Source organism: Mustelus asterias, chromosome 1 (assembly GCF_964213995.1).
Source record: "Mustelus asterias chromosome 1, sMusAst1.hap1.1, whole genome shotgun sequence".
Taxonomy (NCBI): Eukaryota; Metazoa; Chordata; class Chondrichthyes; order Carcharhiniformes; family Triakidae; genus Mustelus; species Mustelus asterias.
In genome coordinates this window covers 145,763,495-145,790,023 of record NC_135801.1, presented here as the reverse complement: position 1 = coordinate 145,790,023, position 26,529 = coordinate 145,763,495, and the positions used below count along the sequence as shown (strand labels likewise).

At 41.5% G+C, this 26,529-nt stretch overlaps 1 protein-coding gene across 1 annotated transcript in view; it reads left to right on the top strand.

The window, feature by feature from the left end:
• Window positions 1-23,518, top strand: part of nars1 (asparaginyl-tRNA synthetase 1) — a 43,244-nt gene extending 19,726 nt beyond the window's left edge. The window contains exons 7-15 of the mRNA XM_078219935.1: window positions 2,919-2,989; window positions 3,908-3,994; window positions 7,998-8,219; window positions 9,084-9,283; window positions 14,799-14,934; window positions 15,178-15,291; window positions 17,084-17,215; window positions 21,313-21,444; window positions 23,097-23,518. Coding sequence (XP_078076061.1) covers window positions 2,919-2,989; window positions 3,908-3,994; window positions 7,998-8,219; window positions 9,084-9,283; window positions 14,799-14,934; window positions 15,178-15,291; window positions 17,084-17,215; window positions 21,313-21,444; window positions 23,097-23,228 — 1,226 coding nt within the window. The 3' untranslated portion in view covers window positions 23,229-23,518. The remainder of the gene's footprint in view (window positions 1-2,918; window positions 2,990-3,907; window positions 3,995-7,997; window positions 8,220-9,083; window positions 9,284-14,798; window positions 14,935-15,177; window positions 15,292-17,083; window positions 17,216-21,312; window positions 21,445-23,096) is intronic.
• The last annotated feature ends 3,011 nt before the right edge of the window (window positions 23,519-26,529 follow it).

Sequence of the window (26,529 nt, the reverse complement as noted above, 5' to 3'; positions counted from 1 at the left end):
ACCCTATCCAAACCTCTAATCATCTTATATGTTTCAATAAGATCCCCTCTTAGCCGCCGCCTTTCCAGCGAAAACAATCCCAAATCCCTCAGCCTCTCCTCATAGGATCTCCCCTCCATACCAGGCAACATCCTGGTAAACCTCCTCTGCACCCTCTCCAAAGCCTCCACATCCTTCCTGTAATGTGGGGACCAGAACTGCACACAGTACTCCAAGTGCGGCCGCACCAGAGTTGTGTACAGTTGCAACATAACGCTACGACTCCTAAATTCAATCCCCCTACCAATAAACGCCAAGACACCATATGCCTTCTTAACAACCTTATCTACTTGATTCCCAACTTTCAGGGATCTATGCACACATACACCTAGATCCCTCTGCTCCTCCACACTATTCAAAGTCCTCCCGTTAGCCCTATACTCAACACATCTGTTATTCCTACCAAAGTGAATTACCTCACACTTCTCCGCATTAAACTCCATCCGCCACCTCTCGGCCCAACTTTGCAACCTGTCTAAGTCTTCCTGCAAACTACGACACCCTTCCTCACTGTCTACCACACCACCGACTTTGGTGTCATCAGCAAATTTGCTAATCCACCCAACTATACCCTCATCCAGATCATTAATAAATATTACAAACAGCAGTGGCCCCAAAACAGATCCCTGAGGTACACCACTTGTAACCGCACTCCATGATGAATATTTACTATCAACCACCACCCTCTGTTTCCTATCCGCTAGCCAATTCCTGATCCAATTTCCTAGATCACCCCCAATCCCATACATCTGCATTTTCTGCAGAAGCCTACCATGGTGAACCTTATCAAACGCCTTACTAAAATCCATATATACCACGTCCACTGCCTTGCCCCCATCCACCTCCTTGGTCACTTTCTCAAAAAACTCAATAAGGTTAGTAAGGCACGACCTACCTGCCACAAAACCATGCTGACTATCACCTATCAATTCATTACTCTCCAAATAACTATAAATCCTATCCCTTATAATTTTTTCCAACATCTTGCCGACAACAGAAGTGAGACTCACCGGTCTATAATTCCCGGGGAAGTCTCTGTTCCCCTTCTTAAACAATGGGACAACATTCGCTAACCTCCAATCTTCTGGTACTATACCAGAGGCCAACGACGACCTGAAGATCAGAGCCAGAGGCTCTGCAATCACTTCTCTTGCCTCCCAGAGAATCCTTGGATAAATCCCATCCGGACCAGGGGATTTATCTATTTTCAGACCCTCCAGAATATCCTGCACATCCTCCTTATCAACTGTAATACTGTCTATTCTACTCCCTTGCAACCCAGTGTCCTCCTCAGCTATATTCATGTCCCCTTGCGTGAACACCGAAGAGAAATATTGGTTCAATGCTTCACCAATCTCCTCCGGTTCCACACATAACTTCCCTCTGCCATCTATAACTGGCCCTAAACTTGCCCTAACCAACCTTCTGTTCTTGACATACCTATAGAACGCCTTAGGATTCTCTTTAACCCTATCCGCCAAAGTCTTCTCATGTCCCCTTTTAGCCCTTCTAAGCTCGCTCTTCAACTCCCTCTTAGCCAATCTAAAGCTTTCTAGTGCACTACCCGAGTGCTCACGTCTCATCCGAACATAAGCCTCCTTTTTCTTTTTAACCAACAAAGAAACTTTTTTGGTGCACCACGGTTCCCTAGCCCTACCAATTCCTCCTTGCCTGACAGGGACATACCTATCACAGACTCGCAGTAGCTGCTCCTTGAAAAAACTCCACATGTCGGACGTTCCCAGTCCCTGTAATCTCCTAGTCCAACCTATGTTTCCTAATTCTCTCCTAATAGCCTCATAATTACCCTTCCCCCAGCTAAAACCACTGGCCCGAGGTTCATGCCTATCCCTTTCCATCACTAAGGTGAACGTAACCGAATTGTGGTCACTATCACCAAAATGCACACCAACTTCCAAGTCTAGCACCTGGTCTGGCTCATTTCCCAAGCTGCTAAATCTTGCAAGAGGGCCAAAACGGGATTTGCGCAGGTAAGATCTTGGTTTGAGATCTTTCTCATCCCCCTGCTGATAACGTGCTCAGGTTTACTCTTTCCAGGCATGAACCTGATTTCTATTAACTTGAATATATTTAAATCCTACCCCTGGCAGCTTGCTGTCACAATGGCGTGAATCATTGCTGGTTTACAGAAGCAAAAACCAGTTGTGATAACCAAGCTGGGGATGCGGAGTTGCCTGAAGGCCCAGGGGGTTGAGAGCCAAGATTGGTCAGTGTCCCTTGGCAGTGATAGGGAGCAGTGCCAAGTGGGCAGATCCAGAGGGAAAACCTTCCTCCATTTGGGGGTGGTTTCCCTTCTGGGTGATTGAGGGTTGTGGGCGAAGAGAGGGGAGAGCCTGATAATGACAGCATGGAGGTGGAAGCTCTGGAAAAATAGTCCCCTCAAACCAGTTTTCTTCCCTTTATTATCAGATGTTTCAGGCCTTTGCTCAGTTCCCAATGGTAGCATATTTAGCCTGTATACTGGGCATATAAAACAGAAATTATGATTAGACCATTGACGTGTGCTTCCTATAAATTCAAACTCCTGCTGTGGTGGATTTGAACTTTGGACCGCAGGGCATTCAAATCCCACCATGGCAGCAGGTGGAACTTAAATGCAACATCAGGAATGTACTGTCTGAGTGTGTGATGGAGGCAGGTTCAATTGAAAAATTTAAAAGGGAGTTGGATATGTATCTAAAAAGGAAGAATGTGCAGTGTTACAGGGAGGTGGTGGTAGAATGGCACGAAGTGAATAACTCATTCCCTGCCAGTGTCCAAGAAAATCAATTTTATTTCAATATAATTTCTTTAAACTAAGCAGAACAATAAACAAAATAACTTTTGTTAAAAATATGAATGTATATTTATTTTAACAGGAAAGAACTTAATGTTTGTTGTTCTCCGTGATGGCACAGGATTTCTGCAATGTGTCTTCAATGATGAGCTGGTAATAAGACTTATTTTCAATTATTTTATCATGATTTATTACATTTTCAGTCATTGTTCTTTAAAGTGAGGGAATCGCACACCAGAGGTGGTGGTCTAGATTTTTACTGCTGCTGTCTGATGAAAATTTAGTACTGAAAGCATTGTTTGCATAATGCAGACTGTTGTTGTGTTGAGGTTGAAATGAATTGTAAATCCACTTATAATCTTAAGCATACCTGTTGTGGGAAAAATCCACTAGTAGTCAGACTTTGAGATTCAGAAAATACGATTTATTTAACGGAGCTCCGTGGAGACAAGGCACATGTCTGTAGTAGACCTTCTCTCGGTAAAATGTTGGGAGCGGTTCATCTTTATACTTTTTACACAATGGATGGACCGGTGATTTGAACGTTATCACATCGTTTAGGCAGGTACATACAGATATAGACATTTAGCATAGTATTGTTCTTATGAATGGGTACATTTCCTTATGTCTGTATCTATCAATGGTTGGTTTCGGCTCATTCAGGTGTTAATTGGTTTCTTCGCATTCATATTTTCCCGCCCTTCCTATGGCTAATCTATTCCCTTTGTTTCGGGTTTTCCTTATCTTAAAAGATGTCTCGACCCTCAGCTTGGCTTCCTGAGGTGTTTGTTTTACTTTGAGTCACTGTCTGTGATTTAAAAATGGCTTGTCTGTTAGGTTTTGATTTAAAGTGATTTCTGATAAGTGGGAGCCGGTGTCTGCTTTTTTGGCTCCTTTCCCAGTTAACTCTTTATGTGCCAGGCAGCCATTTTAAAGTGTGCTTTCCTTGTATTTTCCCCTTACAATACCTATCTCTTTCTCTGCTTACACTCAAATTCCTGGAACAATCTTAAATTCTTGTTTTAATATATATATATATACCTGAATCTAATATATTTTCTTTCCCTTCAGTGTCAGTGCTACAATGGACTTGTACTATCAACAGAGAGCTCCATTGCAGTTTATGGAACCTTGAAAGTTGTGCCAGAAGGCAAGATGGTAAAGACATTTTCATTAAATAGGAATGTTGAAATGTGATGAGCAAATTAGTCTGCTTGCTAAACCAAAGCTTATCTCCAAAAAACATTTGTTTCAGGTTTCCTATGGTGCAAGGACTTGCTTCATTTTAAGCAATTCAAAGGATGCATTTCAGTAAATTTAGTATCCTTCAAATATTAATAGAATAAATTATGGGAAAGGAAAGTACCAAAGAGAAATGATGTAAAGTGAATTATAGAGAAAAAAATGGACCTCAAAACATTTATGCATATATTGTCTTACCTGCAAACTAAAGAAATATTGCACTTAATGGACCACAATGTACATATCCTCCATTTTATGTAATGAGTGTTTCACCAGGATGGACTTTACACAGTGTCCTACAACAGAGGTGAGGGATAACAAAATTCAAGGAAAATGTAGTCACAAGCGCAAAAAATAATTTTGATCCGAGAGGTTGGAAGCCAAAAAATGTTAAGAGCTGTAAAAAGGGGAAAAGAATCACAGAAATGTTACGGGAGGAAGGAGGTTGTTTAGCTCATCATGCTATACCAGTTCTCCAAATGAGTTATTCACTTCATGCCATTCTACTACCACCACCTCCCTATGACACTGCACATTCTTCCTTTTTAGATATACGTCTAACTCCCTTTTAAATTTTTCAGTTGAACCTGCCTCCATCACGCATTCAGGCAGTACATTCCTGATGTTGCATGTAAGTTCCTGCTGCCATGGTGGGATTTGAATGCTTGTTCCCAGAGCATTTGGGTTTCCCAATAGAGGGAGGCATGGTGTAGTGGTATTGTCACTGGACTTGTAATTCAGAGACCCAGTGTAATGCCCTGTGGTCCAAAGTTCAAATCCACCACAGCAGGAAATTTGAATTCAAGAAAAGTATCTGGAATTAAGAGCCTTATGATGACCATGAAACCATTGTTGTAAAACCCCTTTAAGGAAGGAAATCGCCCTAATCACCTGATTTGTGACTCCGGGTCCACAGCAATATGGTTGCAAGCCACTCAGTTCAAGCACAGTTAGGGATGGGCAATAAATACTGGCCCAGCCAGCGATGCCCACATCCCATGAATGAATTTTAAAACATGAACATGCATCTCTGTTACCACTACACCACCATAGCCCATCAAAGGAAAGAATCTTTCCAGGCAACATGATCAACACAGCTTTACAATTAAATTAAATGTGGGTCCTTTAAAAATCGGTGCAGGTAATATTTCACATGAAAATAAGGAAATGGCAGACTTGGAGACTAATTGTGCAGACTACTGCAAAGCAATAGCAGAAGAGGATGATATACATGATATCCAAGGATAACTTACTGAAGTTACTGGAAGCAAAAAAAGCTAGAAAAAATAATGACAGTAAAGTAAAAGATAAAGTCGCCAAAGTCCCAGGTGACAATTGGCTGCTGTCCCTTTGAGATGAAGAGCTGACTGGTGGTAATTTAACATGAGGATCACCGCACCTCAGATGAGGGGCAAGGTTGAGAAGGCGGGCCTTCATGAATAACCTCAGCAGGTACAGGAATTGAGCCATCACTCTGCATAATAAACCAGCCCTCCAGGCAACTGAGTTAACCGACTGAAAAATTCCCTGGAACAGATGAGTTCCACCCAAGGATTTTAGAGGCAGATGGTTGCAGAGGCGGGTAAGTGGAAGATGGAATTTAACCCTGAAAAGTGAGAGGTGAAGCACTTTAAGAACAAAAAAAATTACAGCACAGGAACAGGCCCTTTGGCCCTCCAAACTTGCACCGCCCATGCTGCCCGACTGAAATAAAACCATCTACTCTTCTGGGGACCATATCCCTCCATTCCCATCCTATTCATGTATTTGTTTAGAAGGAGTAATTTGACAAGGGAGTATACTATGAAAGGTCTGACACTGGGAAGTTCCGAAGAACAAAGGGACCTTAACGTGTTTGTCCATAGATCTCTGAAGGCAGAAAGACAGGTTAATAGGGTGGTGAAAAAGGCATATGGCACACTCGCCTTTATCAATCGGGATATAGATTATAAAAGCAGAGAGATCATGATGGGGTTGTACAGAACTTTGGTGAGGCCACAGCTAGAGTACTGTCTGCAGTTCTGGTCACTCTGGAGAGGGTGCAGAGGAGATTTACCAGGATGTTGCCTGGGATGGAACACTTAAGATATAAAGAGTGGTTGGATAGGCTTGGGTTGTTTTCTCTGGCGCAGAGAAGACAGACGGGGGGACCTGATTGAGGTGCTCAAGATTATGAGGGGCATGGACAGGATAGATAGGGAGCAGCTGTTCTCCTTAGTTGAAGGGTCAGTTACGAGGGGACACAAAGTATAAGTGACGGGTGGGAGGTTTAGGGGGGATTTGAGGAAAAACTTTTTTACTTAGAGGGTGGTGACGGTCTGGAATGCGCTGCCTGGGAGGGTGGTGGAGGCGGGATGCCTCACATCCTTTAAAAAGTACCTGGATGAGTACTTGGCATGCCATAACATTCAAGGCTATGGGCCAAGTGCTGGAAAGTGAGTTAGGAGGGCAGGTCAGGGCATTCCATGTGTTGGTGCAGACTCAATGGGCCGAAGGGCCTCTTCTGCACTGTAGTATTCTGTGAAGAAATTGCAAATACTTTAACCATAATCTTGCAAAGCTGTTTGGATTCAGGAATTCTCCCTTTTAGGCTGGAAAATTGAAAATGTAACATTATTTAAGAAAGGTGTGAGATTTTAATCCAATCTAACATTTGATGTGCCAAAGCTACTGGAATCTATAATGAAGTACCGAATGACTGAGATGAATTTAGAGAGCAACACTGAATTTTTAAAATTGTTAGACCTAATGAACCAAATTATATTTTTTCAGGAAGTAACTGAAGTTGTAAGTGGGCATGTCTGTGGATGTAGTTTGTATGGATTTCCTGTATATGCTCAATGGGGTTCACATCAGAGGCTATTACCTGAAGGGACTATAACTCAAAATTCACAGTAAATTATTGGCCTGGTTAGGAGATTAGTTTGGGGATGGAGAACAGGGATCATGGATTTATGTTCAAATTGGAAGAAAATTACAAGTGTTATCCCGCCAGTCTCTGTGTGGGACCCTCAACTGTTCACAATATTTATTAGACTTGGGTTATGCCATATTGATCCATGTGTTCAAGTGTGCTGATGAAGCAAAGATTGGTGCCAAAGTGAATATTGTAGACAGAGGCATTCGTTTACAAAGAGACTTTAATCATATAGATTAAGTAAGTGGCAAAACTCTAGCAGATTAATTTTGACACAGTAACTGAACTCATCCATTTCGTACCAAAGAAAGATAAATTGGAACAATTTCTTAAATGGCGAAAAGCAAGCAACAGTGGAAGCCCAAAAGAGATTGAGGTCCGAGTACATGTCACTTCAAGAGAAAAATTAGATACAAAAGAAAAATCCAAAAAGCGAGTGGAATTTTAGTAGAATACTTGAATGTTATGGGGAGGATAAGTCAAACTTGTGGAAATGTCCCCAGCTTCAGAATGTGCCACAAAAAGGATGGAAAAGAAATGTTGCCATTTAGTACTTTTTTATTAAAAAATATAATCAGACATGTACGCCAAAAATCTCCATCCTTATTCATGGCTTGGATTCTCTGGTGCTGCTAAAGAGAATGAAGTCTTGACTGGAATGCTAAATTCTCAGTTCTCACTTGCAGTGGGGTGGGCACAGATAAATTTGGAGAAAGCCTGTAACTTGCTCCACCACTCTTTGCAAAATGCTTTAGGGTGTCCTTAAAACACACATACTCCATTTTATTTCATTAATCTCTGTAAATTGGATCTTCACCTCGTGTTTGCACAATATATACTCCCAATGTTTTGGGATGTCCTAAAAAGCAAATACTCATTTTATTTCATTAACCTCTCTGCAAGTTGGAGTTAATATCTTGGCAATGTAATGGAGAATTTTATATCGTCAGTATTTAATACTTCCACCCATTTGACATGCTTGATTTCACTTCTCTGTTCCAGGCTCCTGGAGGGCATGAATTGATTTGTGATTACTGGGAACTGGTTGGTTTGGCTCCAGCAGGAGGTGCAGATAACTTGCTCAATGAAGAATCTGATGTAGATGTGCAGCTCAACAACCGTCACATGATGCTCAGAGGAGAGAAGCTGTCCAAAATCTTCAAAGTACGCTCTGCTGTGGTGCAGTGCTTTAGGGACCACTTCTTTGACAATGGCTACTTTGAAGTATGTTTTTCTATTATTTCTTCCACGTTTCATTGTTAGTAGTTTAAAGGGTGTAAGAATGAAATTAATCATATTGCATTAAGATGCTGAAATATCTTGTCACTCCTCTGGTGGCACAGTCATGGGGTTCAGAGCTTTACTGTGAAAAAACTCCATGGAAAGTGATTAATGAAAGCAGAACAAAGTGTGATTTACTCCTTAATTGCAGTATTTTAGAGCAAGAAGTGAGGTGTGTGTTTGTTGCATTAATACAGTCATAAAGCAGAAATGATTATTGTGTGATCACAAGTTATTTAATGTGACAATCCAAAGAATAGCATTGTCTCGAATGTTAATTTGAGAAAATAGATTGGCTTGAAAATGTATATATTGGCATAAGTTTTCTTTTTGTATCATTTTGTTTCCCTTATTTCCACTCTGTACTGCCCCCTTAATTTTCTTATTGCGTCACGTCTACCTACCTCAATTATCAGTTGATAAGAGGAAACTGTCTCATTAAGCTTTTCTCTAATTGACTCAGTTTGTGGGTTTACTCTGGGTAATTACATATGAAAGATTCACATCCCATCGCACCATATCAGGATGTATAGAGTGGAAGGAAAAGAAACAAAATGATAAAAGAAAACTAACTTAGTCAATATATAAATTTTCAAGCCATTATGCTTTGTTCATCTAAAAATTCTCGAGAGAGTTTACTGTCTAGATTTAGATGCCATTGCAAAAAGAACCTTCCAACACAAATTTCACGTCCCTTTGTAATTCACACTCCTCTGATTTGTGATCAGTGAACTAGCATGTGGGGGACAGTGATGTTTGCTTTACTCGACGTATTAAATATTTTGAAAAACTTCATATTTATTGCAGGTTACACCACCTACCCTGGTCCAGACACAGGTTGAGGGAGGTTCTACACTATTTAAATTGAACTATTTTGGTGAAGAGGCCTTCCTGACACAGTCTTCTCAGCTGTATTTGGAGACTTGCATCCCTTCACTTGGAGATGTTTTTTGTGTTGCTCAGTCCTACCGTGCCGAACAGTCTAGGACACGCAGACACCTGGCAGAGTTAGTACTTTTTCTTCTCCATGTAAACAAGCTAACAGGGACCAGGATTGATTCTAAGCTAGAGACTGTGGGATGTAAAACCCAGTAGAGTGATGCATGTACAATTTATGTAAAGTTGGAGCGAGAAAATGAAACTACTCAAATTTCTGGCTGCTGTGTAAACATGGAAACGTAGAAGATAGGAGCAGGCTGTTTGGCCCTTCGAGCCTGCTCTGCCATTCATTACGATCGTGGCTGATCATCCAATTCTATAGCTTAATTCTGCTTTTTCCCCATAACCTCTGATCCCATTCACCCCAAGTGCTATATCCAGTCGCCTCTTGAATACATTCAGTGTTTTGGCATCAACTACTTCCTGTGGTAATGAATTCCACAATCTCACCACTCTTTGGGTGAAGAAATGTCTCCTCACCTCCGTCCTAAATGGTCTACCCTGAATCCTCAGACTGTGACCCCTGGTTCTGGACTCTCCCACCATTGGGAATACCCTCCCAGCATCTACCCTGTCTAGTCCTGTTAGAATTTTATAAGTCACTATGAGATCCCCCATCATTCATCTGAACTCCAGCGAAAACAAACCTAACCTAGTCAATCTCTCTTCGTACATCAGTCCCGGCATACTCTGAATCAGCCTGGTAAACCTTTGCTGCACTCCCTCGAGAGCAAGAACATCCTTCCTCAGAAACTGCACACAGTACTCTCGGTGAGGTCTCACCAAGGCCCTGTATAATTGCAACAACACATCCCTGCTCCTGTACTTGAAACCTCTCGCGATGAAGGCCATTTGCCTTCTTTACTACCTGCTGCACCTGCATGCTTACCTTCAGTTACTGGTGCACAAGGACACCCAGATCTCGCTGCACACTCCCCTCTCCCAATTTGCAGCCATTCAGATAGTAAATCTGCCATTTTGATTTTGCTTCCAAAGTGAATAACCTCACACTTATCCAAATTATACTGCATCTGCCATTGATTAGCCTATTCACCCAACCTGTCCAGATCATTCTGAACGATCTGTGCATCTTCATCGCAATTCACCCTCCCTCCCAACTTGGTATCATCTGCAAACTTTGAGATATTACATTTTGCTCCCTCATCCAAATCATTAATATATATTGTGAATAGCTGGGGTCCCAGCACCGATCCCTGTGGTACCCGACTTGTTATTGCCTGCCAATTTGAAAAGCACCCATTAATTCCTACTCTTTGTTTCCTCTCTGCCAACCAGTTTTCTATCCATCTCAATATGCTTTGCCCAATCCCATCCGCTTTAATCTTGCATGATAATCTCTTGTACCGGACTTTGTCAAATGCTTTCTGAAAGTCCAAATCTACCACATCGACTGGTTCCCCCTTGTCAACTCTACTAGTTGCATCTTCAAAGAATTCCAACAGATTTGTCAAGCAAGATTTCCCCTTCATAAATCCATGTTGACTCTGTCTGATCCTGCCACTGCTTTCTAAATGCTCTGCGATAAAGACCGTCATAATGGATTTGAGAATTTTCTTCACTACCGATGTTAAGCTTACTGGTCTATAATTCCCTGTTTTCTCTCTCCCTCCCTTTTTGAATATTGGAGTGACATTAGCTACCTTCCAATCTGCAGGGAGTGTTCCAGAGTCTATAGAATCCTGGATGATGACTACCACTGCATCCACTATTTCTAGAGGCACTTCCTTAAATACTCTGGGATGTAGATTATCAGGCCCTGGGATTTATCTGCCTTCAATCCCATCAATTTTCCCAGAGCCATTTCTCAACTAATATTGATCTCCCTCAGTTCTTCCCCCTCACTAAACCTTGCATTCTCCAACATTTATGGCATTTGATTTGTGTCCTCTTTTGTGAAGACAGAACCAAAGTATGTATTCAGTTGCTCGGCCATTTCTTTGTCCCCTAATATACATTTCTCCGTTTCTATCTGTAGGGGACCTACATTTGTCTTCACGAACCTCTTTCTCTTCATGTATTTATAGAAACGCTTAGTATCAGTCTTCACGTTCCCTGCAAATTTACTTTCATACTGTATTTTCCCCTTCTTAATCAATCCCTTGGTCCTTTGCTGAATTCTAAACTGCTCTCAATCCTCAGGCCTATTATTTTTCTTGGTCAATCCGTATGCTTCTTCCTTAGATTGGATACTCTCTCTAATTTCCTTTGTAAGCCATGGATTGGCCCTGTTACCCATTTTGCTTTTGCGCCAGACAGGAATAAACAGCTACTGCAGTTCCCCCATGTGTTCCTTGAATGTTTGCCATTGCCTGTCCACTGTCATCCCTTTAAGTAACACTCCCCAATCTTTCAAGGCCAACTCATGCCTCATATCCTCATAGTTTCCTTTATTAAGATTCAGCACCTTAGTCTCCAAATCAACTACTTCACTCTCCATCTTGATAAAAAGAAACTCTGCTATGTTATAATCCCTCATTCCCAATGGGTCTCGTACAGCTAGGTTGGCAATGATTTCCTCCTTATTACACAGTACCCAGTCTAAGATGGCCTGCTCTCTAGTTGGTTCCTCCACATATTCGTCAAGAAAACCATCCCGTATACACTCCAGGAATTGCTCCTCTACGGCATTGTGGTTAATTTGATTTGCCCAATCTATGTGCAGATTAAAATCACCCATGATCACCGATATTCCCTTATCACATGCATCTCTAATTTAGTGTCTAATGCCATTCCCAACATCACCACTGCAATTTGCGGGTCACTATATGACACCCACTAATGGTTTTTGCCCCTTGGTATTTCTCAACTCCATCCATACAGACTCCAAGTTGTCAGACCAATATCCTTTCTCACTATTGTGTTAATTTCCTCTTTAACCAGCAGTGCCACTCCACCACCTTTTCCTTTATGCCTGTCCTTCCTAAATATTGAATACCCTGGGACATTCAATTCCCACCCCTGGTCACCCTGCAGCCATATCTCCGTAATCCCAAGTATATCGTACCCGTTTACATCTATCTGCGCGATTAGTTCATTTTTGCAAATGCTCCACGAATTAAGGCACAGAGCCTTTAAGCTTGTCTTTTTAACATTGTTTGCCTTGCTCCTAATATTTTTCTCTATCGCTCTGTTTGAACTTTGTCCTTGGTTTCTCTGCCTATCACTTTTCTTCTCTTTTTTACCTTTTGTTTTTGTCCTTGCTCCCTCCTTCTCTGACTCCTTGCATAGGTCCCCATCCCCCTGGCATATTATTTAAAGTAAGAAGTTTAACAACACCAGGTTAAAGTCCAACAGGTTTATTTGGTAGCAAAAGCCACAACTGTGGCTTTTGCTACCAAATAAACCTGTTGGACTTTAACCTGGTGTTGTTAAACTTCTTACTGTGTTTACCCCAGTCCAACGCCGGCATCTCCACATCATATTATTTAAACCCTCCCTAACCACTCTAGCAAACAGTCCCCCAGGACAGCAGTCCCAGTCCTGCCCAGGTGTAACCCGTCCAATTTGTACAGGTCCCATCTTCCCCAGAACTGGTCCCAGTGCCCCAGAATTTGAAACCCTCCCCCTGACGCCATCTCTTCAGCCACGTATTCATCTGATGTATCCTGTCATTTCTTCTCTGACTAGCACGAGGCACCGGTAGTAATCCTGAAATCACTACCTTTGAAGTCCGATTTCTTAACTTTCTTCCTAGCTCCCTGCTTTTAGGACCTCATCCCTTTTTTTACCCATGTTCGTTTGTACCGATGTGTACCACGACCACTGTCTGTTCACCTTCCCCCTCCAGAATATCTTGTACCCACTCCAAGACATCCTTGGCTCAAGCACCAGGGAGGCTACAAATCATCCTGGGGTCTCATTTGCGGCCACAGAAATGCCTGTCAATTCCCCTTACAATTGAATCCCCTGTAACTATTGCACTGGCTCACTTTTTACCCCTCTCTCTGTAGCAGAACCAACCATGGTGCAACGAGTTTGGCTGCTGTTGCTTTCCCCAGAGAGGTCATTCCCTGCAACAGTATCCAAAGCCGTATATCTGTTTTGCAGGGGAATGGCCACAGGAGATTCCTGCACTACCTGCCTATCTCTCTTGCTCTGTTTGGTGGTCACCCATTTCCTTCCTGCCTGCAGAGTCTGAGCCTGTGGTGTGACCACCTCTCTCTATACGTGCTATCCAGGATACTCTGTGACTCGCGGCTGCTCCACTGTGTCTCCAGCCGCCGCTCCAGCCTCCGAAACTCGAGCTTCCAGGAGCTGTAGCTGGAGATGCTTCCTGCACACATGCTGACCGAGGGGACTGGAACTGTCCCCAGCTTGCCACATGGAGCAAGAGGAGCAAACCAGAGCTTGGAGCTCTCCTGTCCTGTCTTCCCCCTTTAAATTAAACTTTTGAAAGATATTTTGTTTCAGATTCTATCCAATTCTCTAGGGTCCTTCTTTCCTGCTCCTCGTTACTGCCGAATAGTTTATACAAACTCTAAACCACAGAAATTACACAGAAACACTATAGTAGTGTACAACAACAACAACTACAATGCCAAGAGAAAAAAGAAAAGAAAAAACTACTGATCAGTCACCAGCCAACCACTTACCTTGCTGGCTGTGACGGCACGGTTCGATTTCCTTCTCGCTCTCACTTGCCCTCGAGTCTCCCTCGCAGGTCCGCCTCTCCCGAAGATGAGCACCTCTTTCCCCTCGGCACTGAATTTCCACTCAGCTCCAAATTCACTCCGGCTGCAGTCTCTCTCCCACTGGCATGAGTGAAAGACAAAAATGACATAAATATTTCTACCATGTTTCTGCACACTTAGCAATATTGTCTGACCTCACCGTGAAAATTATTTCACCACAACTCAACATTGCCTATGTAACAGTTTGCCCTTTAAGAGATTGATGTTGAATCCTTCATGATTAGACCCTCAAAGTAAGAATGGAACAAGAATAATATGATTAGTATCCAACAGTAATATTTATAAAAATCACGCATCCATTGGTCTGGTTCCAGGCTACGCCATTGAACACATTTACCTAGAGTGTTGAAGATGCGGCATTACAATTGGAAATTTCCCAAATGCAGAGTCTGATTAATGTCTGACTCTTTTGGGGAAGTATATGCAGTCTAAAAACATGCCAGATCTCATATGTTTGTTCAGTTTTTCTAAATCTTCAGTGAGCACTATTTAATGATATCTCATTATGGCCTTGGGCCAAACATAGACGCATAGTCATATAACATCCCTTGAGCTCGCGGCTTAATTTGGTCATGTGTGGCACCAAGGAGCACGAGTAAAATTGAAGTTAATGCCGATTGAAGGGTAAACTCTCCAGTGGAAACCAGTCAGCTCACCCTAAGGACATCGTCCTCAGGGTCAAAGAATAAAGTGTAACTATATCTGAGCTGTGCATTCTCAGGCAAAGATCCTTCCCCAGATCAGCCCATAACAGCCATAACATTGCCCAGCTAACCAAACATATATTCACCAGATAAGCATTTTAGCAGTTGGGAGAAGTAGAAATATAGGAGAATTGATTCAAAATGGGCTTTTTCGTTAAAATTACAAGGTACTCTCACGTTGAGGCAGAATGTCCATTCATTACTTTCAACGAACTTCTCAACCGTTTGGAAGGCCTTGTCTGTGATGTGGTTGAACGTATCCTGAAGTCACCTTATGGGGATCTTGTGCGTGAACTGAACCCAGTAAGTAAACGTTTGTTATATTTTAAGTTGCAATTTCCCTATTCAGCTGCATTAGAAGCAGTTTTATACTGAGTAAAAGTAGTTTCAAAAACGGTACACATTAACTTAATTTTTCAAAATTGACTGGTTTATGTTTAAAGTTTAATGTGTTTGGAAAATACTTTAGACTAACTGAAATAATGTTCAGTTTATCTTGAAAACTCTGTTCTTTTAATCCCTTTATTCATGTTATTTTTTTACTAGGATTTCAAGCCACCTCAACGGCCTTTCAAAAGAATGAACTACACAGATGCCATCGAATGGCTGAAAGCACACAACGTTAAGAAAGATGATGGCACTTTCTATGAATTTGGAGAAGTAATTTTTTTTCTGGCATTTGACAATTTTTTGAGTGGGTGAATGCTGCACAGGGTGGAGATGTTCAGACAATAACACATTGAAACACTGTTGTACGTGTTTTGGAATCCTTATCCGAAAACATTTTGGGCCCTTGTGGTGCGAATTTGGTAGTTTCTGCTTGAAATTGCATTTCTTTTTTCTTTCTGTTTTACATATAGAGTCTCCAGCACAGAAACAGGCCCTTCAGCCCACTATGTCAATGCCGACCATCAAATAGCAATCTATACTAATCCCATTTACCAGCACTTGGTCCATAGCCTACAATGCCTTGGCGATTTAAGTGCATCCAGGTGCTGCTTAAATGTTGCACAAGTATCTGCTTCTACCCTCTCAGGCAGCGCGTTCCAAAATTCTACCTCTGGATGAAAATTCTTTCCTCAGATTCCCCAATAAGCCATTTACTCCTCACCTTTAACCTATGCCCTCTGGTCTTAGACAGCTCTACCAGGGGGGGAAAATTCTTCTGATCTACCTTATCTATGCCTCTCATAATTTTGTATACCTATATCAGATCTCCCCTCAGTTTCCTCTGCTCCAGGGAAAACAACCTCAGCCTATCCAGTCTCTCCTCTTTGCTGAAGTTTTCCAGCCCAGGCAATATCTGGTGAATCTCCTTTGCAACCTCTCTAGTGCAATCATGTCCTTCCGATAGTGTGGTGACCAGAACTGCATATCATGTTCCATCTGTGGCCTAACCAATGTTTTATAAAGTCGTACCAAGACCTCCCTGCTATATTCTGTGCCCCGGCTAATGTAGGCAAACATTCTGTACATTTTATATTGAAAATGTGTGCTTAAATCTTGGCTTCACTGAATGGCTCACAAAAATGTTGATGGAGATTTTTCAACTAGGTGCTAAATTCAATACATTCCTCCACATCGCTGTTGTAAACATTTATTTTGTTAACTGAATACCCAGATTTGTAATTTATCAGATTATAATCAACCACAGATGGAACAGAGGGGAATTCAGGATGCAGAATATTGGTGTTTTTTGATGCCATTAACTTTTAGACTCCTGAAGTAATGTTTATGTTACAATTTTATTTTGTGTGGAAAGTGACATCTTTTGCCAGGCTATAGTGAAGAGAGTAGTGCAGATTATATATTATAAATGTCAATAAAGTTTGGGAGAGATCGCAGCTGAGCACAAACTCATCCTTGTGGGTGCATTTTCCTTTGAGTTTTGGATGGTAATAGAGAGCAAAAGCTGACTGATCTCCCCCTGCCGACCTCCCTTCCCAAAGGGTTCAAAACCCACAACAACAGATTGCAAAATTGAATTCAATAAAATTTGATAATGTCAGTTAGCATCGGGAATTGACCGTGCAAGCACCTAGATTGCAGTTAAAAACCCAATTGGTTCACAGTCGTTGGGGAAGGGAACCTGCCACCTCAGTTCAGCTTACATTACATTCCACATTGTGATTGACTCTGGCAAAAGTCACCCTGACCCACACTTTAAGATGAAATTATTTTTAAAAGGTATGTGGCCTATGGACAGATGGAGCTCCTTTTTTTTGTTTCAAAATTTGTACTTCAGTTGTGTGGTTCACAGTAATCTTGCTGATCTCACTGATTCTAAAGCCCATTTTGGTCTTCCTGAAATGCAGGTGGCTTCCAGTGTTCATTGAACTCCATAGAATAATGTTCTAACACTTATGTGTACCTATGAAAATGTTCAAGTTGTCTCAGTAGAACCATATTCCTACTTTGGATGAACTGAATACATTATGACTTTCTTTCACAGGATATCCCAGAGGCTCCAGAGAGACTGATGACTGATGCTATCAATGAGCCTATACTCCTGTGTCGTTTTCCTGCTGAGATCAAATCTTTTTACATGCAGCGCTGCCCAGAGGATCGCAGGCTAACTGAATCTGTGAGAGCACTTTAGATTTTGCATTGATGTGAAATGACCATGGATCTGTATTTAAAGCCAATCCAAAAATTGCTTGGTTACATGTGTATCTGAAGGAGCAACTATATTTTTGATATCATTTCAGTCATTTGTTAAGCAATAATGAAATATTTTGAAGTGTATTCAGACTGGAGAAATAGCTCAGTGCTTCACAAAAGTGTATGAAAAGTCTAGATGAAAACCCACGGTGCAGAATTTGGGAGGGTTTTATGGAAGACGGAGAGGCTGAGGAGTTCGGAACAGGAGTTCCAGATCGTGGGGCTGGGCTGTTTGAAAGCCTGGTCACCAATGGTGAGATAAAGAGAAAATGAAATGCACAGCAGGCCAAAGTAAGAGTCTGGAGAATTTAGGGAGGGCTGAAGGAGTTTTCAGTGATGTACAAAGCAAGGACTGAAAGATTTCAAAACAAGGATGAAAATCTCAAATTTGAGGCATTGGAGTGAGTATACAAGGATGGCTCTGAAGGGTGAATGTGAGTTGGTGTGGAAGTTTTAAATGAGTCACTTTAATCTCCTGTGTGGAGAGCATTGGCATGGTTGAATATAGAAGTGATAAAGAACCAACAAGAATTTCAGTGGCAGACATGCTCATATAGCAACAGATCTTGATGATATTGCAAAGTGGTGGAGAGGATGTGGGAACTGTTAAATGAATGTTTGAATGCATTGGTGATATTTTTAATAAGGATGCAACTTAATTTCCTTGGAAAGCTTTTAATTTGCACTTTTTCATTTCCTCCTCATGAAAACATTTGTTCCAAGTGATGTCAGCTTCCTTTTGTTCGCTTAACCTAGTGGCAGATCTTCATATTTGAAACGAAACAGTGTGGACATGGCAGTTGAGGCTGATCCTGTTCTTACCAACTTGCTTTACGTGAACACTGTCCAGCAGGTGTCACTGTATACCACTTATTGTATGCCAACAGAATCAGGAAAGGAGAGGTGGTGGTGTCGTGGTAATATCACTCGACTACTAATCCAGAAGCCCAGGCTAATGTTTTGCGTACGCAGGTTTAAATCCCACCACAGGAGCTGGAATTTGAATTCAATTAATAAATCTGGAATTCGAGCTAGTCTCAGTAATGACAACTATTAACGATTGTTGTAAAACCCCTTTTGGTTCACTAATGGTCTGGTTCACGAATGTCAGAAGTGGGGATGTTCTGTCCTTTTTGTAACACCTCAGATACTGAAGCACCAAGACCTGGACAACATTCAGGCTTTGGCTGTCAAGTGGCAATAACATTCATGATACACAAGTGCCAAACAATTGCTGTATCCAACAACAGAGAATTCAGCCATCTCCCCTTGATGCTCACAGTATTATCACTGCCGAATCCCCCTCCTTCAACATCTGTTGCCATTGATGAGAAACTTAACTGGACTAGCCACACAATTACTGACAGTACAAGAACAGATCAGAGTTTGGGAATTCAATGGCAAATACCTCATCTTCTGACTCCCTAAAACCCATCCACCATCCAAAAGCACAAGTCAGGAGAGTGATGGAATATTCTCACTTGCCTGGACAAGTCCAGCAACTCCCAACAGTTCGAGGCTCAACACCATTTAAAAGAAAGTAGCAATCTTGATTGACAGTCCACCCACCACCCCATTCACTCCCTCTGCCACCACCACACAGCGGCTACAGTTGTGTATCATCTATAACACACATTGTAGAAACTTGCCACGGATCTTTTGATAGCACCTTCCAAATTTGTGACCTCTAAACCTAGAAAGAAAAGGCAGCAGATGCATGGGAACTCCACCATCTGCCAGTTCCCCTTCAAATCACACCATCTTGACTTGGAACTATATTGTCATTTCCTTCATTGTCACTGGTCAAAATCCTGGAACTACCTTCTTAGCACCCCTGTGGCTGTACCTACACCTCATGGCCTGCAGCGGTTGAAGAATATGGCTCACCACTGCCTTCTCAAGGGAAATTAATAAAGGGCAATAAATTGTCAGCAACATCCACATCCCATGAACAAATATTTTATTTTTCTTATTAATTCATGGGACATGGGCGTCACTGGCTGGCCAGCATTTATTGCCCATCCCTAGTTGCCCTTGAGAAAGTGGTGGTGAGCTGCCTTCTTGAATCACTGCAGTCCATATTCTTTGGGTAGTCCCTCAGTGCTGCTAGGGAGGGAATTCCAGGATTTTGACCCAACGAGTGTGAAAAAACGGTGATATATTTCCAAGTCAGGATGGTGAGTGACTTGGAGGGGAACTTGCAGGTGGTGGTGTTCCCATGTATCTGCTGTCCTTGTCCTTCTAGATGGAAGTGGTTGTGAGTTTGGAAGGTGCTGTCTAAGGATCTTTGGTGAATTGCTGCAGTGCATCTTGTAGATAGTACACACTGCTGCTACTGAGCGTAGGTGGTGGAGGGATTGAATGTTTGTAGATGTGGTGCCAATCAAGCGGGCTACTTTCTCCTCGATGGTTTCAAGTTTCTTGAGTGTTGTTGGAGCTCCACCCATCCAGGCAAGAACATAAGAACTAGGAGCAGGAGTAGGCCATCTAGCCCATTGAGCCTGCTCTGCCATTCAATAAGATCATGGCTGATCTTTTCATGGACTCAACTCCACTTACCCGCCCGCTCACCATAACCCTTAATTCCTTTACCGTTCAAAAATCTATTCTTGCTTTAAAAACATTCAATGAGGTAGCCTCAACTGCTTCACTGGGCAGGGAATTCCACAGATTCACAACCCTTTGGGTGAAGAGGTTCCTCCTCAAATCAGTCCTAAATCTGCTCCCCCTTATTTTGAGGCCATGCCCCCTAGTTCTAGTTTCACCTGCCAATGGAAACAACTTCACTGCTTCTATTTTATCTATTCCCTTCATAATCTTATGTTTCTATAAGTTCTCCCCTTATTCTTCTGAATTCCAATGAGTATAGCCCCGGCCTACTCAGTCTCTCCTCATAAGCCAAACCTCTCAACTCCGGAATCAACTTAGTGAATCTCCTCTGCATCCCTTCCAGTGCCAGTATATCATTTCTCAAGTAAGGAGACTAAAATTATACACAGTTCTCCAGGTGTGGCCTCACCAGCACCTTATACAGCTGCAACATAACCTCACTGTTTTTAAATTCCATCCCTCTAGCAATGAAGGACAAAATTCCATTTGCCTTCTTAATTACCTGCTGCACCTGCAAAACAGGTGATTCATTTGTGATTCATGCACAAGGACACCCAGGTCCCTCTGCACAGCAGCATGCTGCAATTTTTTACCATTTAAATAATAGTCCATTTTGCTATTATTCCTACCAAAATGGACAACCTCACATTTACCAACATTGTACTCCATCTGCCAGACCCTTGCCCGCTCACTTAGACTATCTATATTCCTTTGCAGACTTTCAGCGTCCTCTGCACACTTTGCTCTTCCACCCATCTTAGTGTCATCTGCGAATTTTGACACACTACACTTGGTCCCCAACTCCAAATCATCTATGTAAATCGTAAACAATTGTGGTCCCAACACTGATCCCTGAGACACACCACTAGCCACTGATCGCCAACTAGAAAAACACCCATTTACCCCCACTTTTTGCTTGTCCATGCTAATGCATTACATGTAACACCATGCACCTTTATCTTATGCAGCAGCCTTTGGTGCGGCACCTTGTCACATGCCTTCTGGAAATCCAGATACACCACATTTACAGGTTCTTCATTGTCCGCTGCATGTGTTATGTTCTCAAAGAATTCCACCAAATTAGTCAAACATGACCTGCCCTTTTTGAACCTGTGGGCAGTGTTCCACCACACTCCTGACTTGTGCCTTGTAGATGGTGGACAGGCTCTGGGGAGTCTGGAGGTGAGTTACTCGCCACAGTATTCCTAGCCTCTGACCTCTTGTAGCCACTGTGTTGATGTGGTGAGTCCAGTTGAGTTTCTGGTCAATGGTAACCACAAGGATTCAGTGATGGTAACACCACTGAATGTCAAGGAACAGTGGTTAGAGTGTCTCTTATTAAATATAATCTACTTTTTCAGATTTAAAACTCTGTGCTAAGATCAAATATCTTTCCTTTTAATTTGTAAGGTTGATGTTCTGATGCCCAATGTTGGTGAGATTGTGGGAGGGTCGATGCGTATCTGGGACAGCGAGGAACTGTTGGACGGTTACCAGCGTGAAGATATTGATCCTACTCCATATTACTGGTACACTGACCAGGTAAGTTTATTCATTCAATTATTTATCCATGATGTTCACAGCCTTTCCTCTTCACAGGAAGATTTTAGGGCATGTACAGTTATGTGAAAATAGTACTTGTGTAACCTCCCAATATCCATGTTGCTTCATGCGGAGCCTGAGAACCCCTTGGCCTGTTTAGGTTAGTAGCGTACCATAAGTATATTTACCGCCTCAGCCATGATAGACAAAGCAAAGATGCATTCTTCTGCACTGACCGCCAAACCAAAACTTGCCAGCAGTTCTTTTACCAAAGTGAGATTAAAATAATTCGTTGGTGTAACTGTATAATTGTTCATTAACTTCAATAAATTCTTGTGATATTCTAATTCTAAATTTATTCTTGTGATTTATTTAGATTCTTCATTTTTAGTTTCTACATTTTTCTGACATTTTTGTAACATTGAATTTTTGCCCTAAAAGTTAATTTGATTTCCCTAATTTCAATGGTTTTGTCAAATTCATTTTTTTTTTGTCAATTTTCCCTTTTGTCCTGATGTGGATTCTTTTCTTGGAGAATTCTGAAGTGCAATTCAGGCACTTCAATCCGACCCCTACCCACCTGCCCGGAAATGCATGTGTAAATGTAAAGACTTGATGGGATTTGTTTTGCATTAATTGTCTCTTAAGGACCTCAATTGGCAACAGATGGAAAGGCCATCCATGAGTCTTGCTCAACATAATTCATCTAAGGACTTTAAGATATTGTGATAAGGCAATAAATGTGCGTAAGCTTTTTTCTGCACCATACCATTGGTGGTTGAGGAGACACTATTGCCTCCCTGTGTCCTGTCATCAAACAGCAGTCAGCCAGTGCATTTCTGGAACTGGTCACTGGACAATAATAAATGCTGGACACCTGGGCGTTTTTCCAAATCCTGCAACATAAGAGCAGTGAGACTAAAGATGAAAGAGAGTGCACCTTCTGCAACCCTTTGAACTTAGATTCAAACCCAACCTCTTTTTTTTACCCATCACCTTCCAAGTCTTTTTGAATTAACAAGAAAATTAACTAACATTTTTATATTGGATCTTGTCACATTCTTAGAGCATCCCAAAACATATCACAGCAGTCATTGCAGCCATAAGTTGCTATGTATATATAAACTATTGGCGCATTCCCACTAACTTTTAAGATGATCCCATTATATGTTTTGTTGCTCGTGATAAATGAGGTGTAAATATTGTCTCGGTATCTGGGAGAACTCTCTGCTGTTCTTTGAAAAGTACCAGGGGGTCTTTTATATCTCTTTGACTAAGTGGATTGGTTCTCACTTTAATGTTTCATTTAAAAGATGGTAACTCTAATAATGCACCACTATAGTGACACATCAGCCTAGATTAATTGTTTAAGCCTCCTAATGGGACTTGAACTTGTCGCTACCTGATTTGGGAAGATTAATCTGATCTTAAGCAATTTTGTGAACTACATTCATTAAAATATTTTACTGATTAAATTAATGAAATCAAGAATAAAAAGGTTTGAATACTGTTCTTCTGTGTGCGTGTTTCAATATTTTATCTAGTAGAGCCTTGTGGCTTCTTGAATTAATATTCTGACTAGGTACCTGTTTTGCTGACTGTTTTTTTGCATTTCCATCTACATGCTTCACAAGTATTCTTTTTCCTCCTAGCGTAAATATGGCAGTTGTCCTCATGGTGGTTACGGTCTGGGTCTGGAACGATTCTTAACATGGCTTCTCAACAGACACCATATTCGTGATGTATGTTTGTATCCACGCTTTGTTCAACGTTGTAAACCATAGTGTCTACTTGGTGCAACACTGGAATAAAATACACTTAATGTGCTTTACTGTTTGCAAAAATTAAAAACTGCTAAATTTTCAGCTGATCCATCAGCATCTGAGAGCACGGGCTATTATTCCGGTTAGATAATCTCAGCTGTTCCCTGATTTTGGATATCTGTATTTTAAGAATTGCTTAAATTCTGGAAAATGACATACCTTTACCGCCAGTGAGTCTTGTTAATTATGATTTTTGGAACGCTTGTGATAATTTTCAAATCTGCAGCAACAATAAATCATCCTGAAAAATATTCTATTGCTTTTATTTTTCTGTGACCTCTCCTGTCCAAGTTCAACCCTGTGAAATATGCCGAGTTTACTAATAATGATTGATTGTGGTAGGTAAAGAATGTTTTTTGCTTCAGTCTCAACTTGATTTGTTTACAGCATTCTGAAAGTTGTCCCCTATTTCAGCATGTTATATACTTTGGTGTTTCATCAGAGTCATTCAAAGAGAACCTGGTCTAGCTACTGTGATAAACTAACTGATAACCATAGAACCATGAAAATGTTATGGTGCAGAAAGGGGCCATTCTGTCCATCGTGTCTGCATTGGCCGAAGGGAAAGAAAAGGAACTAGCTGTTCATTTTAATCCCACTTTCCAACACCTAGTCCATAACTTTGCAGGTTACAGCACTTCAGACGCAGGTATTTTTTAGATGAATTGAGTGTTTCAGCCTCAATGATCAACTTGAGCAGTGAATTCCAAACGCCCGTCACTGAGGGTGAAAAAGTTTTCCCCCTCTAATCCTTCTACCAATCACCTTAAATCTTTGCCTCCTGGTAATTAATCCTCAGCGAGGGAAAACAAATCTCTCCTATCTACCCTCTCTGGACCCTCATAATTCTTGTGCATGTCAATTAGGTCACCACTTACCCTATTTTGTTCTTGGGAAAACAACTTTAACCAGCAATCGCTCCTAATAGCTGCAACATTCTTGTAAATCTCAATTTCTCTATAGAGAATGCAATGTCCTTCCTGTAATGTGATGACCAGAACTGTACACACAACTTCACCTGTGGCCTCTCCAGCGTTTTATACAGTTCCATCATTACATCCCTGCTGTTTTAAATTTACTTTGCTCATTAAAGGAAAGTATTTCATATACTTACATGAGCACCTTGTCCACTTGTCCTTTCGCCTCATGTGGGTCCATGTCAAATGCCTTCCTGAAATCCATGTAGACAATATCCACTGCATTAGACTCATTGTTACTTATTTTTTAAAAATCTATTAAGTTAACAAGACACAGTCTTCCCCAATCCATGATCAATCCATGCCTTTGACAGTTTATTCTGTCAGAATTATTTCTGTCACGTTTGTAAAGTAGTTGCATCTCTGCTGGTTGAACATCACGTTACAAGTAGTGACGTAGCTGAGGGATTTGCAGGCTTTTGGGGCACTTCCATCTTAAACCTTAGATGAGTAACATCTAAATAAACCTGCATTGTGTTTGACTTTAACCCTCAAGTGTGGCACCTCATTTCTTTTCTTTCTGTTGAAATTCCTGGCCAATACTTAACAAAAAGAAAGCTGGAAATGAGAATGGGATATATTTTTAAAAAGTTGACCGGATTCTGAAAAATTAAATCCAGCATTTCAGAACAAAAAGACAATCAAAGGCAAGGAAAATAAACCACTGAGACTGCGCACATGGTAAAGTGAAACAGGCTGTGGGAACGGACAGAAAAAAAGTCTGAGAGATCTTTAAACGAGCTACTACTTTGTGGGGGGAGGGGGAGGATGAATTCCAATTCCAATTTTTTTCCATAGTTAGGGACATCTCTTACATTGTATAAGGGTAGTTTGAAAAAAAAAGTAAAGAAATCAAACTACAAATCCAAAAGGAGGAAAAATTGAGGAAAATATCGAATCTGGGAGCTGGTAACCAAAAGGGCTGGCAAAGGTGGTGCCACTGATGCATTTGATGAAGATTGTGAAACTTGGAACATATTGAATAGTGGTGCAGGCTCGCAGGGCCAAATGGCCGACTCCACCTATTTTCTATGTTTCTATCAGAAAAGATTTGAATATTATCTCCAAGCAAATCAAATATCAATGACCTAAAGGTTGCAATATTTCTTAGTTTGGTAGGACATAAAACTTCTTTGTTTCTACAGAGTCAGTTCATGCAGCAAAACCAGGAGTTAAAACCTACGACAAATTAATAAAGGTCTCAGAAGAGCATTTCTCACCAAAACTACTCATCCTTGCAGTCGGGCTCCACCACCAACACTAGTCGGAAGGCAAAATCATTTCTCAGTTCATGACAACCTTACGAAGGCTAACTAAATCTTGTGAATTTGGTATAATGCTTGATAATGCTCTTCATGATATGTGGACTCTGGAACAAAGCTATTCACGGAAAGCTGTTCACTGAATGACTCTTAAATCAGTAATAGAAATTGCAGAGTCATGGAGCTGGCTGCATAGGAGGCTTCACATTTCCGACCTGGGGTGAAGATCTACAATATGCAGACCGCTAGAAATAAATCCGCAAAACTACAAGCATGTCACCAAAGTGCGCAAGTTGGACACTCAACAAAAGAATGCAAGAATTGTGGCAAAAAGGGCCATATTACCAAAGCATGCCAGACATTACAAACTTCCCCTACACCAGAGATGTGTAAGAAAAAGAACACATTGATGTCTGTAAGAAGAATCTATAAGAAGACAGGCAGAGATGAAAACACCTTAGAAGATGATGTGCCAAGTTGAGTTCAAAAACTGAAGCTAGGTGGCGTGGTTGGACATTGGTTCGGCTACTGCCTCACAGCACCAGGGACCTGGGTTCAATTCTGGTCTTGGGTGACTGTGAAGTTTGCATTTTCTCCCTGTGTGTGGGTTTCCTCTGGGTGTTCCGGTTTCTCCTCTCAGTCCAAAGATGTGCAGGTTTGGTGGATTATCCATGGTAAATGCACAGGGTTACAGGGATAAGGCGGGGAGGTGGGGGTGAACCTGGGTGCTCAATGACAGGAGTTGAAGACAAACTCAAAATCAAGCCCAACAGTACACCAAAATGTCTCAAATCCAGAACAGTACCCATACGCTATTTGACCGTAAGTCAAAGATGAACTGGAAAGACTAGTCCAAACAGGAGTCATTCAACCAGTTGCTGCTGCTACAATTGATTGGACTACAGTAATAATGCCTGTACTAAACCTAATGGCTCAGTAAGGATGTATGGAGATTTCCAGATGACTACTGACCCAATTTTGTGTGCCGATCAGTATCCACTACTGTTGACTGCAGACTTATTT